The 17,682-nt window shown below is 45.6% G+C and overlaps 1 protein-coding gene across 1 annotated transcript; it reads right to left on the minus strand.

The window, feature by feature from the left end:
• Positions 1-5,631: 5,631 nt before the first annotated feature.
• On the minus strand, positions 5,632-17,148 carry LOC141272988 (uncharacterized). The gene is made up of 2 exons (XM_073684253.1): positions 16,849-17,148; positions 5,632-8,369 (listed from the first exon to the last, which is right to left on the minus strand). Exon 2 carries the CDS (start codon positions 8,366-8,368, stop codon positions 6,092-6,094), a length of 2,277 nt encoding a protein of 758 aa, XP_073540354.1. The 5' UTR covers position 8,369; positions 16,849-17,148; the 3' UTR covers positions 5,632-6,091.
• Positions 17,149-17,682: the final 534 nt, after the last annotated feature.

A 17,682-nucleotide genomic window follows, 5' to 3' on the forward strand; every position in this document is an offset into this window, starting at 1 on the left:
GTTAATATTAATATTGAGCAGAATTAATTTCAACCTATTGGTTTGACCCTCCACAGTAGTTAGTCTCTCATGTGGCCCCTTGGGAAAATTAATTGCCCACCCCTGCTGTATACTGATAGTGGATGACAATCACTAACGTTATTGGTTTTTCAAGGCTGAACTACAATTAGTCGTGTACCACATCTTTTATGACCTGCTCGTGCTACCTCCGATAATATTTTGCTGCAGTTTTATGTACTAGAGAAGGAAGAGGTCAATAAGTTAATGAGAACCTATCACCAAAGTTTACTTATATTTTTGTATACTTTCAAAACAGTAAGTACCTATCTATCTAAAAACCTAGTTTTCAATTGAAGCGCACTGCCATCTTGTGGACGGCAAGGCTTCTCACTGAACCCTCTGCTTCTAATGCACATGCAGAGACCAGAATAGCTCTGCTCCAAGAGACATAGTGGTGCTTTATAGGACTTTTCCCTAGCTGTCAGCAGCTTCACACTACCATTGTCACACTGGTCTGTGCTCTGATCGGAGTTCAAACGCTCCGATCAGAGCAAAGACCAGTGTGATAGTGATAGGTAGTGAAGCTGCTGACAGGCAGGGACAAGAGTGATAATATACTCATGCTTGTTGGCGCGGCAGTGCTTGCGAGCTCTTTCCGTGAGATCTCACTACTTAGTGAGGAGAGTGGCCATTAGTGTCCTCATATGCGCGGCTCCAGGACATATCGCTGCACTCTGAGAAGGCAGAACACTGGCGCTCCACCAGCGATCAGTATAATATCACACTTGTCCCTGCCTGTCAGCAGCTTCATTACCTATCACCATCACACTGGTCTTTGCTCTGATCGGAGCGTTTGCACTCTGATCACAGCACAGACCAGTGAGACAATGGTAATGAAGCTGCAGACAGGCAGGGAAAAGTCTTCTAATAAAGCAGCACTATGTCCCCGAAGCAGCAAACATTCACTCCTCAACACTGAAAATTGTATCTTCCGTGATGTGGAGTGACGGAGTGCCGCTAGGTATGTCGGGAAATGTCTACTTTTTACTGATAAGTCTGATTAGAATAAAATTTGCTTATTTTTCCCACATTAATAAAAGCCCTTTCCTCACCGATTTTGTAATAACTTATATTCAGAATATAGTTCATTTTCCTACCAGTAATATATTAAAATAAAAAAGGCAGGGGTAATTTTTGGTGATAGGTCCTCTTTAAAGAGAACCTGTTAGCAGGATTTTGCTAAGTAAACTACAGGCATTGTCATGTTGGGGCTCTTACTGATTAAAATGATACCTGAGGTGAAAAAAAATCCATCCTGTGGTTCTTGTGTAGTCAGTGTTTGCAGTTTTGAGTTAATGATATGCCTGTGCTCCGGGGTGGGACTGTAGGCAGGGACTTATCCTGGTGCTGTAGGCCAGATCACCAAGATAAGACATGTCGAAGCACAAGTATGTTCCTCGTCATAGAGACAGACTGTCTTTCGCTGTCTTATAAATCAACCACTCATACCTACACAGCCCCCTCCAGAAACCCTGCCACAGCAGCACAGAGTAGGTCAGCGACTCCGCCACAGCAGCACAGAGTAGGTCAGCGACTCCGCCACAGCAGCACAGAGTAGGTCAGCGACTCCGCCACAGCAGCACAGAGTAGGTCAGCGACTCCGCCACAGCAGCACAGAGTAGGTCAGCGACTCCAGCACAGAGTAGGTTAGCCCACGCCCAACAATCACTCCTACCACTCAGCTATGTGTTTACATCAGGTTTACATTATTGGTTATGCAGATCAGCTTCCATTTACTTCAATAGGAGTGGAGATGCAATAATAATCTTTTTATTTATATAGCGCCAACATATTTCGGAGCACTTTACAATTCAGACAATTTACAGACATTATGGCCACTGTCCCCATTGGGGCTCACAATCTACATTCCCTATCAGTAAGCTGTTCCAGCCACGTACATTGTTTGCACCAGTGTGAACTCTTTTAAAGAGTGGTAGAATGGTATATTGTATGTACAGATATAGACGAGCCAGGTATAGAAGTTAAGATATTTTATTGCCTCACAGGACACTAAATAACATCTCTTGAACTGTTCAAAAACACAGTTAATTTTCATAAAAATATTACAAAACAGGCAACATTATAGGGTTATCCCAATGATGACATCAATGGGCAGCTGGCACAACAAGCCCCCCTCCCCCCATCAATAATAACGTAGGCCTTTATTCAATGGGTTTTGTTACCTTTTTTTTTTTTTTTTTTTTACAGTGGGGTGTGACTGCACTGGTTCTGACCACCAATCATTGGGGGTCAGAATCAGCATCTAATCACTTAAGGTTTAGTGGTGGTCTTATGGCCAGGTTTTCACTTTAACCAACAAATAGCAGACAATATAATGGCAACCCTCAAACAGTAGCAGGAACTACCTATCAACTCACAAAAGACAGCAAAAAAAGACCAAGAAGTCCAGCATCAAAGAATATATAAAATGCCAAGTAGCACAAAAAGGGAGACAACTATGGCCAAGTCTGACAATATCAGGTTCGGCATTGTAAATTATTGGAACAATATTGTAGAGTATATATTATAATATATATATGCGCGCCAATAGAGTAGGACTTGACACCTAATTGTTTATACTATGTAGCATTGTTCCCAAACTCCAGTCTTCAAGGACCACCAACTGATCATGTTGTCAGGATTTCCTTAGTATTGCACAGGTGATGGAATTATCATACTAAGGAAATCCAGAAAACATGATCTGGTGGTGGTCCTTGAGGACTGGAGTTGGGGAAACACTGCTGTAGAGGACGCTTTTGGGTTAAAAGAAAATGATGCCACATCCACAGTTGTGTACAGCATGACGTGGGCAGTACCAAGCAGGGGTGGGGAGGAGAGAAGGAAGCCATCTCCTCCACACTCACTCCGCTGTGCCCTGTACTCAACAGTGTGACAGAGAGCAGCTCCTGCTACACCAACTTGTGTTTGGCTCAGCTGCTCCCACTTCACCAACCTGTAACTTGCCTCTACATTGAAGCGCTGATGAAGCTGTATTAGCGAAACACGCAAAGTGTTTCAGTGGCCATGGGAAAGCAGGGTCTGTTTGGAATAAAGTCTGCAGTTAAAGTGATTTATTAATATTTTTTGCTCTTTTAGCCATACTCTAAGAAGATGTAGATGTTTTGGCAGTTATCAATGTTTTCTTCATAAATCCTGAATGTTATATTGTATTATAGAAGGATACGCTTTAATACAAAACTTCTTACCGTATTTTTCGGACTATAAGACACATTTTTCCTCCAAAATTTTGGAGGAAAGTGTGTGGGGGGGGGTGTGTCTTATAGTTCGAATACTATATACCTGTATATACTGTGTGGCTCTGCGTGGTAGGTGTGGAGGAGCGGCAGATCGGCGTGGCACAGGAGGCAGCAGCTGCCTGCTGCACTCTACGCTGTGCCCGCTACTAAAGAAAATTAATATTCCCTCCTCCCCAGGCCCATGGGCGTGGAGAGCAATGAATATTCATTTTCCTTAATAGCCGGCACACTGTAGCCGCAGCGCGGCTCCTGCTGCCGCTCTGCAGTCTGTGTGCCCGCTATTAAAGCTCATGAATATTCGCTACAACCCACTCCCATGGGTTATAGTGAATATTCATGGTCTTTAATAGCAGGCAAACGGACCACAGAGCGGCAGCAGGAGCCGTGCTGCGACTACAGTGTGCGCGCTATTGAAGAGACTGAATGGTCACTGCTCCCCAAGCACAGAGTCCCAGCGTGTAGAGCAGTGACTATTCCAGCACAGCATCTCACACTGTGTGAGGGCGCATGACAGGGACGCCATGCGCGGCTCACACAGTAAGAGTGGCGGCAGCAGAGCGGGACAGCGCTGGAGGAGAGAGGAGGTGAGTATGATTTTTTTTTTTGTGGGCAGCGTGATGAGAGCTCAAGGGGCGCCATGCATACCAGGATGGGGGCTCAAGGGGCGCCATGCATACCAGGATGGATGATCAAGGGGCGCCATGCATACCAGGATGGGGGATCAAGGGGCGCCATGCATACCAGGATGAGGGATCAAGGGGCGCCATGCATACCAGGATGAGGGATCAAGGGGCGCCAAGCATACCAGGATGGGGGATCAAGGCGTGCCATGCATACCAGGATGGGGGATCAAGGGGCGCCATGAGTCCCAGGATGGGGGATCAAGGGGCGCCATGAGTCCCAGGATGGGGGATCAAGGGGCGCCATGAGTCCCAGGATCGGGGATCAAGGGTTGCCATGCATCCCAGGATGGGGGATCAAGGGGTGCTATGCATACCAGGATGGGGATGAGGGCAACGTATACCAGGAAGGAGGGGCCATACATACCAGGATGGAGGATATTAACAGAATTGGGGGACATTACCCCAATACCAGTGTCAGCAGCAGACCCCCTCCCCCATAACAGAGCATTATGACCACATTTTTTGCTTACTTTTTTTTCCTATTTTCCTCCTCTAAAACCTTAGGTGCGTCTTATACTCCGAAAAATACGGTATATACTAGTAGCTCTTGTTTAATCCTTTATTTCCTTATTCTATATGGATCTACATAGTCATTTGATGTATTTTCATACACTATATCTAGAGCAACCTCGTTTTATTTCTGTCTGTTTGCATGGCGATCTTTATCCTTTAGCTTTGATATATTTTTGGGCACACATTATATTACAGGGATGGACATACTATTGGTGCAACCACACAGGCACCCAAAAGGTAAGGGAGCCCACTGTCACCAAAGTAGCAAACATCTTCTGCCACAGAGATTATTGGACTGCACAGGGCCCTCTTCTGTCTGTCAGTCCTTGAATACATGAAAATAGAAAAATTATATGTATATCTATAAATATTTATTATATATTTATTGGGTCTTCAAGGCCTTCTTTTGTCCACCCTGGCTGTAGTTGTCTCCCTTTTATCCTGCTTGACACTATAATTTGTTTCTAATAACATCTGCTGTACTTTTGTAGATACTTATGCCTTTTTTTCTCTCATTTGTGACTTGTTGAGTAGATCTTTATTTTAATCAGATTTTATTTAAAGGGAACCTGTCACATGAGAAAACGCTATTAACCTGCAGATGTGGGGTTAATTTGAAAGTTAACACCTTTCAGAACCTGCCAAGCGCCCACACTTAGAACTGCTCTGCTAAAACTAACTTTATTCCTCCTGGCAGCGTTTGGCATTCAGTCACGGGGGCAGCATCGCCACGGGTGCAGTCACCGCTCTGTATATTGAGTGCATCGGCTGTAATCATGCCCCTGGCACTGACTGACAGCTCAATCAGCATTAGGGCTGACTGTCAGTTAGTGCCTAGGGTACGGATACAGCCGCCGGCACTCTCTATACACAAAGCGGTGACTGAAAACCATGCTGGCATCACCCTTGTGATTAAAACTAGTGTTGAGCGAGTATGTTCTGTTAACCCTTTTGCAGAGTATGCTCGGGCCGAGCTCCGAGTATTTACAGCTGCTCGGTGATTAGGTTAAATCGCTCCCGTGTGCATGATTTGCAACTGTTTGACAGTTTTATTACATGTGAGGAATGTCTATTTCTTACACATTCCTCACATGTAATAAAGCTGTCAAACAGTTGCAAATCATGCACACGGGAGTGATTCAACCATATCACCGAGCGGCTGTAAATACTCCGAGCTCGGCCAGAGCATACTCGGAACAGAACATACTCGCTCAACACTAATTAAAACCCAAACAATCCCGGCAGGAATAAAGTTCATTTCCTCACGGTAGCGGGGCTCCAAGTGCAGGCACCGGGCAGGTTCAGAACAGTATTAACCTGCAGATTAACAGCGTTTTTTTCACATGACCGGTTCACTTTAAACGTGACTGAGCTTCTTTTGGGAAACCTGATTAGAAATTATATCTGTATATTTTGTACAAAATATATATATATGTATATATAAAAAACAATATCAAAAGAAACTATGGAATTCTTTCAATATATTAACCAAAGAAAGCAAATGAACATAGCAACATTATTAGTATCTAGATTGACATGTGGTCCATGTTCATTGGTTATTCTGAAGTCATCTCATATTCATGTACACCCAAAGCTTCTCTTTCCATCTGCCAGTTCCAGAACATCCTTCATCATTTCCAATAAGAAACCTTGGTTGCTTGGCTCATAAACCGCACACATGAACTGCTGCTTTCTATCTCTGCTGCAAACAGCCAGATGTCTTCGTGTTGCAGATCTTATTGTGGCTTTTCTGACTACATGCTGGACTCTGTGAATGCTGTAATTGTGATGTAGACCTGCTAATCGAATCCTAGCCTTCACACTGTCCTTGATAAAATCACCTTTCTTCGGACGGTACTTTGAAATTGCGCTGTGGTACATTTCGATGTCACCTGGGTGACAATAGGTGAAGAGGTGCTTTAGGTCATTCTGCAACCTTGGATTTAGCATAATTGCTCGAAGGGAGTTGTGGGCAGCACTTCCCCAACGAAGCCATTTCCTCCGCCTCTGTGATTTCTCGACGGCGTCGTGCTCACAACGGTGGTACAGTTTGTTGCCGGACCAAGAGTGCTCATTTGTGGTATGGTTTATTAACGAGTTCCACTTTTCGAGAAGAAGTTCTGGATTGTTATCGCATGTGCTAGCAGACCACCACAAGTGATCTCGAACAGCACTCACCCATGTACTCAGGTCCGCACAATATTTTTTTTTGCTCGCAGAAAGAACCTTTGCCCCTATGGATCTGGCGACATGCCATACATCAAACTGGTGTATCATAGTATTACAATCATTTTTGATCAGCTTTCTAATGCCAGCACATTTATCAGTACATACAATTTTAATGGCAATATTTTTTTTCTGAAGTTTTTCTAAGGCTTTCTGAAAGGCTTCTTTCTCCAAGTGGGCAGAAGAAATGCCTGGCCTCATCTGCTCAACCTGAAAGTTAAGTATTTTTTTCGTTGATGCATCCATTAGGGTGTACAGACAATATCTGGCATTGCGGCCTGGGGCGTCACACTGTCCATCACCAACTATACATATAGAAGAGTTGCCCAAAACCGACAGATTTTTGGCCTGGTCCTTCTTCCAACAGTGTTGCACTGTTGGGAATATATATTTTCTTTGATACTTGTGGTAGGTGGATTTTCTAATGCATTCAAGGCCCATAAAGTAGAACAAATTGTGCACCTGCCTAAATGTGGAACCACTAAATAAAATCGATGCTGAAAGAGCGAGATTCCCTACAGGCATGCTGCCTTTTTTGGGTTGGCTTTCCCATAAATGTGTACGGTGATTGTCTGCACAGGTGACATATACACTAACAAAAGTTCCCACTATTTTTTTAAAGATTTTGATGATAGGCTTTCCACAGGGGCCAGGCCACTTGCAGGACACCATGTTTATCAGGCCATCTAGACACGATTCAGAAACAATAAATTTTCTTTCCGTCATGAACGTTCCATTCATACTTTCTGGATTCACAGTGATGCCTTGTTTCTGGCGGGCATCATATGTTTCAGTAATTGAAGATTCCACAAAATCTGAGTCTTCACATGTGGGTTTAAGCTCTTTTTGGGAACTGACACTATGGCTCTTTTCTACCACAGTATTCTGCACACCGATTCCTTTTTCGAATGGAGGGAACGGTGTAGCCTTTGTGGTGCGAGTGTTTGGACGAGAGTCATGAGGTGGTGCCACGTTGACACCTTGTGCCTTTGCATTGGAAACAGTATTGACATTTGGCGTTTTGCCATCACTAGTTTTAAGTTTCATTTTTTTCCTGTTAAAGGGAAAATTACACTGCGTTTTTTTGCGATAGGTCTTTATTTTATGTTCCACGGCAACTGCCCTGGTGTTCATTTTTGGATCTGTTTGTGTGGACCTGTCCCACTTTACAATGACTGATTCTGTGTTAACACCAACGGAGACTGCTTTCGGTATACGTAGTGATTGTTGACCACAATGTTCACAAAAACCAAGTGGTGCCAAGTGACCATCTCTGTCCACTTTGCGTCTTTTTCGAGCAGGAATTTTTCCATTGGGCCCTAAACTACTAGCCGGAAAACTGGGATATTGAAAAATGGTGGGGACAGCATCCTTCCTCAAAATTTTCCGCCATCCATCCAAATGTGTGTAACATTCAGGAGCAAAGTGTTTGGAGCATAGTCTGTAACTGTCAGTTTTTTTACCCTCATAAACCTTATTTACAAACTCGTCCAGATCTCCAAAATCTTGTCCTGTCTGAGTTAGCCATGCCTTTATCATGTTCTTGTCTTTTGGAAAAACATGAACGATGACTCCATGCTCTTTTTGGCGCCCGCCTGATGGACACCCATTCACAATGCAAACAGGCATCCTGCAAAAGAAAAAAAGATGCTTTAAGATATTTTCTTGAGGACTATTTCATATAACTATTAAAAGGGAATCTGTCACCAGGTTTTTGTTACCCCATCTGAGAGCAGCATACTGTGGGAACAGAGACCCTGATTCCAGAGATGTATCATTTTCTGGGCTGCGTTTTGCAGTTTTGATAAAATCTGTGTTTTCTCTACTGCAGATCTAGCAGTTCTCTAAATGTTGAGCTCCGTATAACCCCCCCCCCCCCCCACACACACACACACACACCTAATTGGCAGCTTTCTGTGTACCCTGTGCATAGGCAGAAAGCTGGTGAGCACGGGGTTATACAGAGCTCATGAATATGGTGGACTACATAGGACCAGTTTAACTAATCCTCTTGCTGCTAAAACAGCATTTTTTTTCTTTCTTCAAAACTACAGCAAGTAGTCCAGTGACACATGGCTGGAATCAGGTTCCCTGACCCTACATTTTGCTGCTCTCAGATTAGGTGGCAAAAATCTGGTGACAGATTCCCATTAAATATAATTCATTCTCTGCCAAACAGCTAAATTGTCAACACAACTGCTTCTAGAAAAGCTAGATCACAACTAATACGTTCGCCAATACAGATAGTCACTTAGCTTCCCCAGACACTGATGAGGCAAAATATCAAGGGCAAGAGGAATCTTTTGCTGTACAACTTGTCAGAATACCAGAATTGTATAAATTGAGAACGCTCTGGAGAGGGACAGAAGAGCGCACAAAATAGGGCAATACTGTCTGTCTGGTAAATCTAGGTATAATCGATGGTAGCACTCACCTAAGGCTATGTGCCCACGATGCAGAAATGCTGCATAGTTTTTACGCTTCTCCCTGGCAGGAAAAACGCATGCGGTTTAAATGCGTTTTTCCTGCCAGGTAGAAGCGTTTGTGAAGCGTTCTTCACATGCATTTCTGCATGCGGGTTATCAAGCGCTTTTCCAAGCGATTTTAGCTTGGAAAAGCGCTTACGCTGCGTGTCCGCAAAATTAATGGACATGCTGCGGATTTTTGAGCGCAGCATAAATGCTGCGGAAAAATCCGCAGCATGGGCATTGACATTGCGGCTTGTCATTGGGGACGGATTACCAAGCGCTTCCGAAGCATTTATGCTGCGGAAATTCCGCAGCATATACGCTTGTAAAACGCTACGTGGGCACATACCCTAAAGGTAATGTGTGCAGGCACAACACCTATAAAAAAGGTATGGAAAGCCACTGCTGCTGCCCGTGCCTGGAGGAAAAGGTTTTTCTAGAGGTATAATGGCAAAAATAGAAGCTGGCAAGTTTAGACGAGCTACACTGTGAGAATGAAGAGCCTTGGGATTCCAAAACGTTTTTTTTATTAATACCAATGAGTTTCTGCACCAGACCAGTGCCTTTCTCAAGGTATAAAAACCAAGTGAGATTTTTATACCTTGAGAAAGATGCTGGTCCGGCACAGAAACGCATTAGTATTAACAAAAAAACATTTTGGAATCCCAAGGCTCTTCATTACCGCCTAAACGTGCCAGCTTCCATTTTTGCCATTACAACTGTATAAATCTAATACATATGCTGTAATAATTACACAATGCTGTTTTAACTCTTTAACAACCTATGACATACCGGTACATTTTCATCATATGTCGTTAAGCAAAGGAAGAAGCCAGCTCAGAAAATTAACCTGGCTTTATTTGCAGCAAATGCTGGCTGTGTTGCATAGCTGACATCTGCCTGTAATTACAGCAATTGAAGATTGCTACAGTTTAACCATGTAACTGCAGCTGTCAATCTCAGACAGTGGCATTTAAATGACGTTGGAGTCAGGTGTATGCTCTTCAGAAATCAGGAGCGCTAGACGATTGGTGTACTGTACCTCTGTGTGTGCCTCGCCACAAATCCTACCCCATACCCTGCTGTATTAAGATTTATGGCATAGCGAATGCCACTGCTCAACATGGATTTGACTAGTGGTGGTCGCTACACCCCTGTACTAGCTCCGCCCCCACTTTGTCGGCTCTGGGTGAAAACAGTGCCAGAACATCAAAAGTTGCATAATTTTAGCGCTGCTGCCAGTTGCACCAAAATTGTGTGACCTTTCAAAGCTTTTTACACGAAGATAGTGGAAAAGCTTTGATATTTTGGACCCATTATATACATAAAACCCCAATTCCCAAAAAGTTGGGACGCTGTGTAAAATGTAAAGAAAACAAGAAAGCAACGATTTGGATAATGATTTTATAGCCATATTTTATTCACAGCAGAACACAGATCAGAGAGTGAAAGGCTATGTTCACATGACGTCTTTTTCAGCCTGAAAATTAAAAGTGCACAGTAATGTCAAAACGAGAATGCTGTGCTTATGTCACCTTTTCTTACCTTTGACTCTGCAAAACTCTTACTGTAGCTCTTATTCATTCTTGTCTGGACTATTACAACTCTCTACTAATCGGTCTCCCTCTTACTAAACTCTCCGCTCTCCAATCAGTCCTGAATGCAGCAGCCAGGATCATATTCCTCGCCAACCGCTATACCAATGCCTCTAACCTGTGCCAGTCGTTGCACTGGTTACCCATCCGCTACATAGTTCAATTGTGGGCGAGTTTACTCTTACCAACAAAGTGCACAATGTTTTAGCACCACCCTACATCTCCTTCCTCATCTCAGTCTACCACCCTACCCAAACCTCCCACTCCCGTCTCAAAGGCTTTGCGCGTGCTGCACCAATTCTTGGAACGCACTACCCAGGACACTGATTAATCCCCAATAGCCACAGTTTTAAACGTGGCCTAAAAACACATTTCTTTAGATTGGCCTATCGCCTTCCCACACTTGTCTAACTATCCCTGTTTTTCACATACAAAATGCACCCTACAAATAAGATAGACCTGGAGCAGTTTTGCAAAAGAAGAGTGCTCCAAAATTCCAGTTGAGAGGTGTAAGAAGCTTGTTGATGGTTATAGGAAGCAATGCTGCCAACAATTTTGTCCGGCCCATTATTGGGGTTGTGTGTGAAATTATGTCTAATTTGCCTTTTTTTCTCTGTATTTTTGTGTTGTTCCAATACACACAAATGAAAAACATGGTGTATAACAAAACGTGCAATTGCAATAATTTTCTGGAACAATTTCAGGGGTGCCAACACTGTCGGTCATGACTGTATTCCCATACTATAAGGGTACGTGCACACGATCCTTTCTGGCAGCGCTTTGAACGCAGTATACTTTATGGTGCGTCCAAAGCGCTGCACGTAGGTGAATCCGCATGTGTTCATTGTACCATGCGGATTCACCGCATTCTATACATTGCACTGATAGAATTACTCTTGCGGAGACTAGTGAGACTAGAGAAATTAACATGCTGCGGTCTGGAAAGACACACCTCATGTCAGTGTCCGCGGGTGGTCCGCAGGTGCACGGAGACACATAGTGGACATGGGATTTCTACAAATCCCATCCACTATGCTGTAACATCTGGCCACTGCGGATTTGGACACAGCACAAGTAATCTGTGTCCAATCCGCAGCCATTCCTCACCGCATGCTCGTGCCCTAATAAGCAGACTCAGGTCGTACATCAGTCTACTACTCCTCCTGCGTAGTAACAAGCAGACACAAGGAGGACACCACAGTCTTCTCTTCCTGCTTTATACTAAACAGATACTTTGGGTACACCACATCTACCCTTCCTGTGTTATAACAAGGCGCACACCGCAGTCTACTCCAGCGTAATAACAAGCAGACACAAGGAGGACACTGCAACATATACACGTGGCACATAGCAGTCTACGCCTCCTGTGTTACAACAAGCAGACACAAGCGGTACACCGCAATCTACTTCTCCAGCGTAATAACAAGCAGATAGAATGGGGACATCGCAGTCTAAACCTCCTGCATTATAACAAGCAGATACAGTGGGGACACCACAGTCTACTCCTCCTGCATTATAACAAGCAGATACAGTGGGGACACTACAGTCTACTCCTCCTGCATTATAACAAGGAGCACACCGCAGTCTACTCCTGCTTTATACCAAGCAGATCCATTAGGTACTGCACCTGTGTTATACCAAGCAGATACAAGGGGGACACCGCAGACTACTCCTCCTGCATTATAACAAGCAGATACAGTGGGGACACCACAGTCTACTCCTCCTGCATTATAACAAGCAGATACAGTGGGGACACTACAGTCTACTCCTCCTGCATTATAACAAGGAGCACACCGCAGTCTACTCCTGCTTTATACCAAGCAGATCCATTAGGTACTGCACCTGTGTTATACCAAGCAGATACAAGGGGGACACCGCAGACTACTCCTCCTGCATTATAACAAGCAGATACAGTGGGGACACCACAGTCTACTCCTCCTGCATTATAACAAGCAGATACAGTGGGGACACCACAGTCTACTCCTCCTGCATTATGACAAGCAGATACAGTGGGGACACCACAGTCTACTCCTCCTGCATTATAACAAGCAGATACAGTGGGGACACCACAGTCTACTCCTCCTGCATTATAACAAGCAGATACAGTGGGGACACCACAGTCTACTCCTCCTGCATTATACCAAGCAGATACAGTGGGGACACCACAGTCTACTCCTCCTGCATTATACCAAGCAGATACAGTGGGGACACCACAGTCTACTCCTCCTGCATTATACCAAGCAGATACAGTGGGGACACCACAGTCTACTCCTCCTGCATTATACCAAGCAGATACAGTGGGGACACCACAGTCTACTCCTCCTGCATTATACCAAGCAGATACAGTGGGGACACCGCAGTCTACTCCTCCTGCATTATACCAAGCAGATACAGTGGGGACACCGCAGTCTACTCCTCCTGCATTATACCAAGCAGATACAGTGGGGACACCGCAGTCTACTCCTCCTGCATTATACCAAGCAGATACAGTGGGGACACCGCAGTCTACTCCTCCTGCATTATACCAAGCAGATACAGTGGGGACACCGCAGTCTACTCCTCCTGCATTATACCAAGCAGATACAGTGGGGACACCGCAGTCTACTCCTCCTGCATTATAACAAGCAGATACAGTGGGGACACCACAGTCTACTCCTCCTGCATTATAACAAGCAGATACAGTGGGGACACCACAGTCTACTCCTCCTGCATTATACCAAGCAGATACAGTGGGGACACCACAGTCTACTCCTCCTGCATTATACCAAGCAGATACAGTGGGGACACCACAGTCTACTCCTCCTGCATTATAACAAGGAGCACACCGCAGTCTACTCCTGCTTTATACCAAGCAGATCCATTAGGTACTGCACCTGTGTTATACCAAGCAGATACAAGGGGGACACCGCAGACTACTCCTCCTGCATTATACCAAGCAGATACAGTGGGGACACCACAGTCTACTCCTCCTGCATTATACCAAGCAGATACAGTGGGGACACCACAGTCTACTCCTCCTGCATTATACCAAGCAGATACAGTGGGGACACCACAGTCTACTCCTCCTGCATTATACCAAGCAGATACAGTGGGGACACCACAGTCTACTCCTCCTGCATTATACCAAGCAGATACAGTGGGGACACCACAGTCTACTCCTCCTGCATTATACCAAGCAGATACAGTGGGGACACCACAGTCTACTCCTCCTGCATTATACCAAGCAGATACAGTGGGGACACCGCAGTCTACTCCTCCTGCATTATACCAAGCAGATACAGTGGGGACACCGCAGTCTACTCCTCCTGCATTATACCAAGCAGATACAGTGGGGACACCGCAGACTACTCCTCCTGCATTATACCAAGCAGATACAGTGGGGACACCACAGTCTACTCCTCCTGCATTATAACAAGCAGATACAGTGGGGACACCACAGTCTACTCCTCCTGCATTATAACAAGCAGATACAGTGGGGACACCACAGTCTACTCCTCCTGCATTATAACAAGCAGATACAGTGGGGACACCACAGTCTACTCCTCCTGCATTATGACAAGCAGATACAGTGGGGACACCACAGTCTACTCCTCCTGCATTATAACAAGGAGCACACCGCAGTCTACTCCTGCTTTATACCAAGCAGATCCATTAGGTACTGCACCTGTGTTATACCAAGCAGATACAAGGGGGACACCGCAGACTACTCCTCCTGCATTATACCAAGCAGATACAGTGGGGACACCACAGTCTACTCCTCCTGCATTATACCAAGCAGATACAGTGGGGACACCACAGTCTACTCCTCCTGCATTATACCAAGCAGATACAGTGGGGACACCACAGTCTACTCCTCCTGCATTATACCAAGCAGATACAGTGGGGACACCACAGTCTACTCCTCCTGCATTATACCAAGCAGATACAGTGGGGACACCACAGTCTACTCCTCCTGCATTATACCAAGCAGATACAGTGGGGACACCACAGTCTACTCCTCCTGCATTATACCAAGCAGATACAGTGGGGACACCACAGTCTACTCCTCCTGCATTATACCAAGCAGATACAGTGGGGACACCACAGTCTACTCCTCCTGCATTATACCAAGCAGATACAGTGGGGACACCGCAGTCTACTCCTCCTGCATTATACCAAGCAGATACAGTGGGGACACCGCAGTCTACTCCTCCTGCATTATACCAAGCAGATACAGTGGGGACACCGCAGTCTACTCCTCCTGCATTATACCAAGCAGATACAGTGGGGACACCGCAGTCTACTCCTCCTGCATTATACCAAGCAGATACAGTGGGGACACCGCAGTCTACTCCTCCTGCATTATACCAAGCAGATACAGTGGGGACACCGCAGTCTACTCCTCCTGCATTATACCAAGCAGATACAGTGGGGACACCGCAGTCTACTCCTCCTGCATTATACCAAGCAGATACAGTGGGGACACCGCAGTCTACTCCTCCTGCATTATACCAAGCAGATACAGTGGGGACACCGCAGTCTACTCCTCCTGCATTATACCAAGCAGATACAGTGGGGACACCGCAGTCTACTCCTCCTGCATTATACCAAGCAGATACAGTGGGGACACCGCAGTCTACTCCTCCTGCATTATACCAAGCAGATACAGTGGGGACACCGCAGTCTACTCCTCCTGCATTATACCAAGCAGATACAGTGGGGACACCGCAGTCTACTCCTCCTGCATTATACCAAGCAGATACAGTGGGGACACCGCAGTCTACTCCTCCTGCATTATAACAAGCAGATACAGTGGGGACACCGCAGTCTACTCCTCCTGCATTATAACAAGCAGATACAGTGGGGACACCGCAGTCTACTCCTCCTGCATTATAACAAGCAGATACAGTGGGGACACCGCAGTCTACTCCACCTGCATTATAACAAGCAGATACAGTGGGGACACCGCAGTCTACTCCTCCTGCATTATAACAAGCAGATACAGTGGGGACACCACAGTCTACTCCTCCTGCATTATAACAAGGAGCACACCGCAGTCTACTCCTGCTTTATACCAAGCAGATCCATTAGGTACTGCACCTGTGTTATACCAAGCAGATACAAGGGGGACACCGCAGACTACTCCTCCTGCATTATAACAAGCAGATACAGTGGGGACACCGCAGTCTACTCCTCCTGCATTATAACAAGCAGATACAGTGGGGACACCGCAGTCTACTCCTCCTGCATTATAACAAGCAGATACAGTGGGGACACCGCAGTCTACTCCTCCTGCATTATAACAAGCAGATACAGTGGGGACACCGCAGTCTACTCCTCCTGCATTATAACAAGCAGATACAGTGGGGACACCGCAGTCTACTCCTCCTGCATTATAACAAGCAGATACAGTGGGGACACCGCAGTCTACTCCTCCTGCATTATAACAAGCAGATACAGTGGGGACACCGCAGTCTACTCCTCCTGCATTATAACAAGCAGATACAGTGGGGACACCGCAGTCTACTCCTCCTGCATTATAACAAGCAGATACAGTGGGGACACCGCAGTCTACTCCTCCTGCATTATAACAAGCAGATACAGTGGGGACACCGCAGTCTACTCCTCCTGCATTATAACAAGCAGATACAGTGGGGACACCGCAGTCTACTCCTCCTGCATTATAACAAGCAGATACAGTGGGGACACCACAGTCTACTCCTCCTGCATTATGACAAGCAGATACAGTGGGGACACCGCAGTCTACTCCTCCTGCATTATAACAAGCAGATACAGTGGGGACACCACAGTCTACTCCTCCTGCATTATAACAAGGAGCACACCGCAGTCTACTCCTGCTTTATACCAAGCAGATACAAGGGGGACACCGCAGACTACTCCTCCGGTGTTATAAGCAGCATATACACGTGGTCCACCGCAGTCTACACCTCCTGTATTACGAGGATAGTACACTAGAGTCTGCTCCTCCTGCATTAGAACCGCAGACAAGACACAGCTCCGTTATTCGGTCCTCGTATATTATAATTAACCATATTAGTGCCATTACCTTAAGTACTTCCTCACCGTGTCCACTAACTTGTTACCCGGAAGTTAACTTCCTTCCATCTGTGTCTGATGACGCCACTTCCGGCCAGTACAGTCTCCGCCCTCTGAGGCTGATCTGCGCTCCCGGAATACCCCAGTGCCGGAGTCCGTGTGATCCTATGTCATGGAGTACGAGGGCGGCGGTGCGGAGCAGCAGGAAGCATCAACCTATATAGATGAATGCCCAGCAGGACGAGCGCCATTTTGTTGTAGACCACTGACTGACTGCTTCTCCCACTTCCTGTCACACACCATGTGGCCATTCCCTGGCACTAAGAGAACTCTTCCCGGATGTAGAGCCTCCTGTGTGACTTCCGCCCCACATTTGTGTTCGGGAAATCTGGTTGTGCTAAATAGTGTTGAGCCACCCCCGTAGTGTTCGGGTTCGGTTCGGTTCGTCGAACACCTTAGAACACCGTCGAACACCGTTAAAACCAATGGCAGGCAAACAAAAACACATAGAAACACATAGAAAACACCTTCAAAGGTGTCCAAAAGCTGACAAACTGCTCAGAAGACACTATCTTTAAAAAAGCCGGCCGGCAAATTCAGCAGCGGCATACACCGGTACCCGACAATTTAGACAAGAAGGAATAGAGCATCACACATAGATTAGATAGATAGAAACATGTCAGTCACACATATAAGAAGTACAGTGACAGTGTTGCTTACTGTACTTGTCATTTAGTGTAAAGGATTTATTAAAAAAAATATTAGTGTTTTCATGCACCGTCTCTTTAAAAAAGCCGGCCGGCAATTCAGCAGCGGTACCCGACAATTTAGAACAGAAAGAATA

Source organism: Phyllobates terribilis, unplaced genomic scaffold (assembly GCF_046119375.1).
Source record: "Phyllobates terribilis strain yellow unplaced genomic scaffold, ASM4611937v1 Scaffold_5__5_contigs__length_657084704, whole genome shotgun sequence".
Classification (NCBI taxonomy): Eukaryota; Metazoa; Chordata; class Amphibia; order Anura; family Dendrobatidae; genus Phyllobates; species Phyllobates terribilis.

Bases quoted from the DNA above. Each gene is read 5' to 3' on its own strand.
- LOC141272988 (XM_073684253.1), bottom strand. From the start codon at position 8,368: ATGCCTGTTTGCATTGTGAATGGGTGTCCATCAGGCGGGCGCCAAAAA.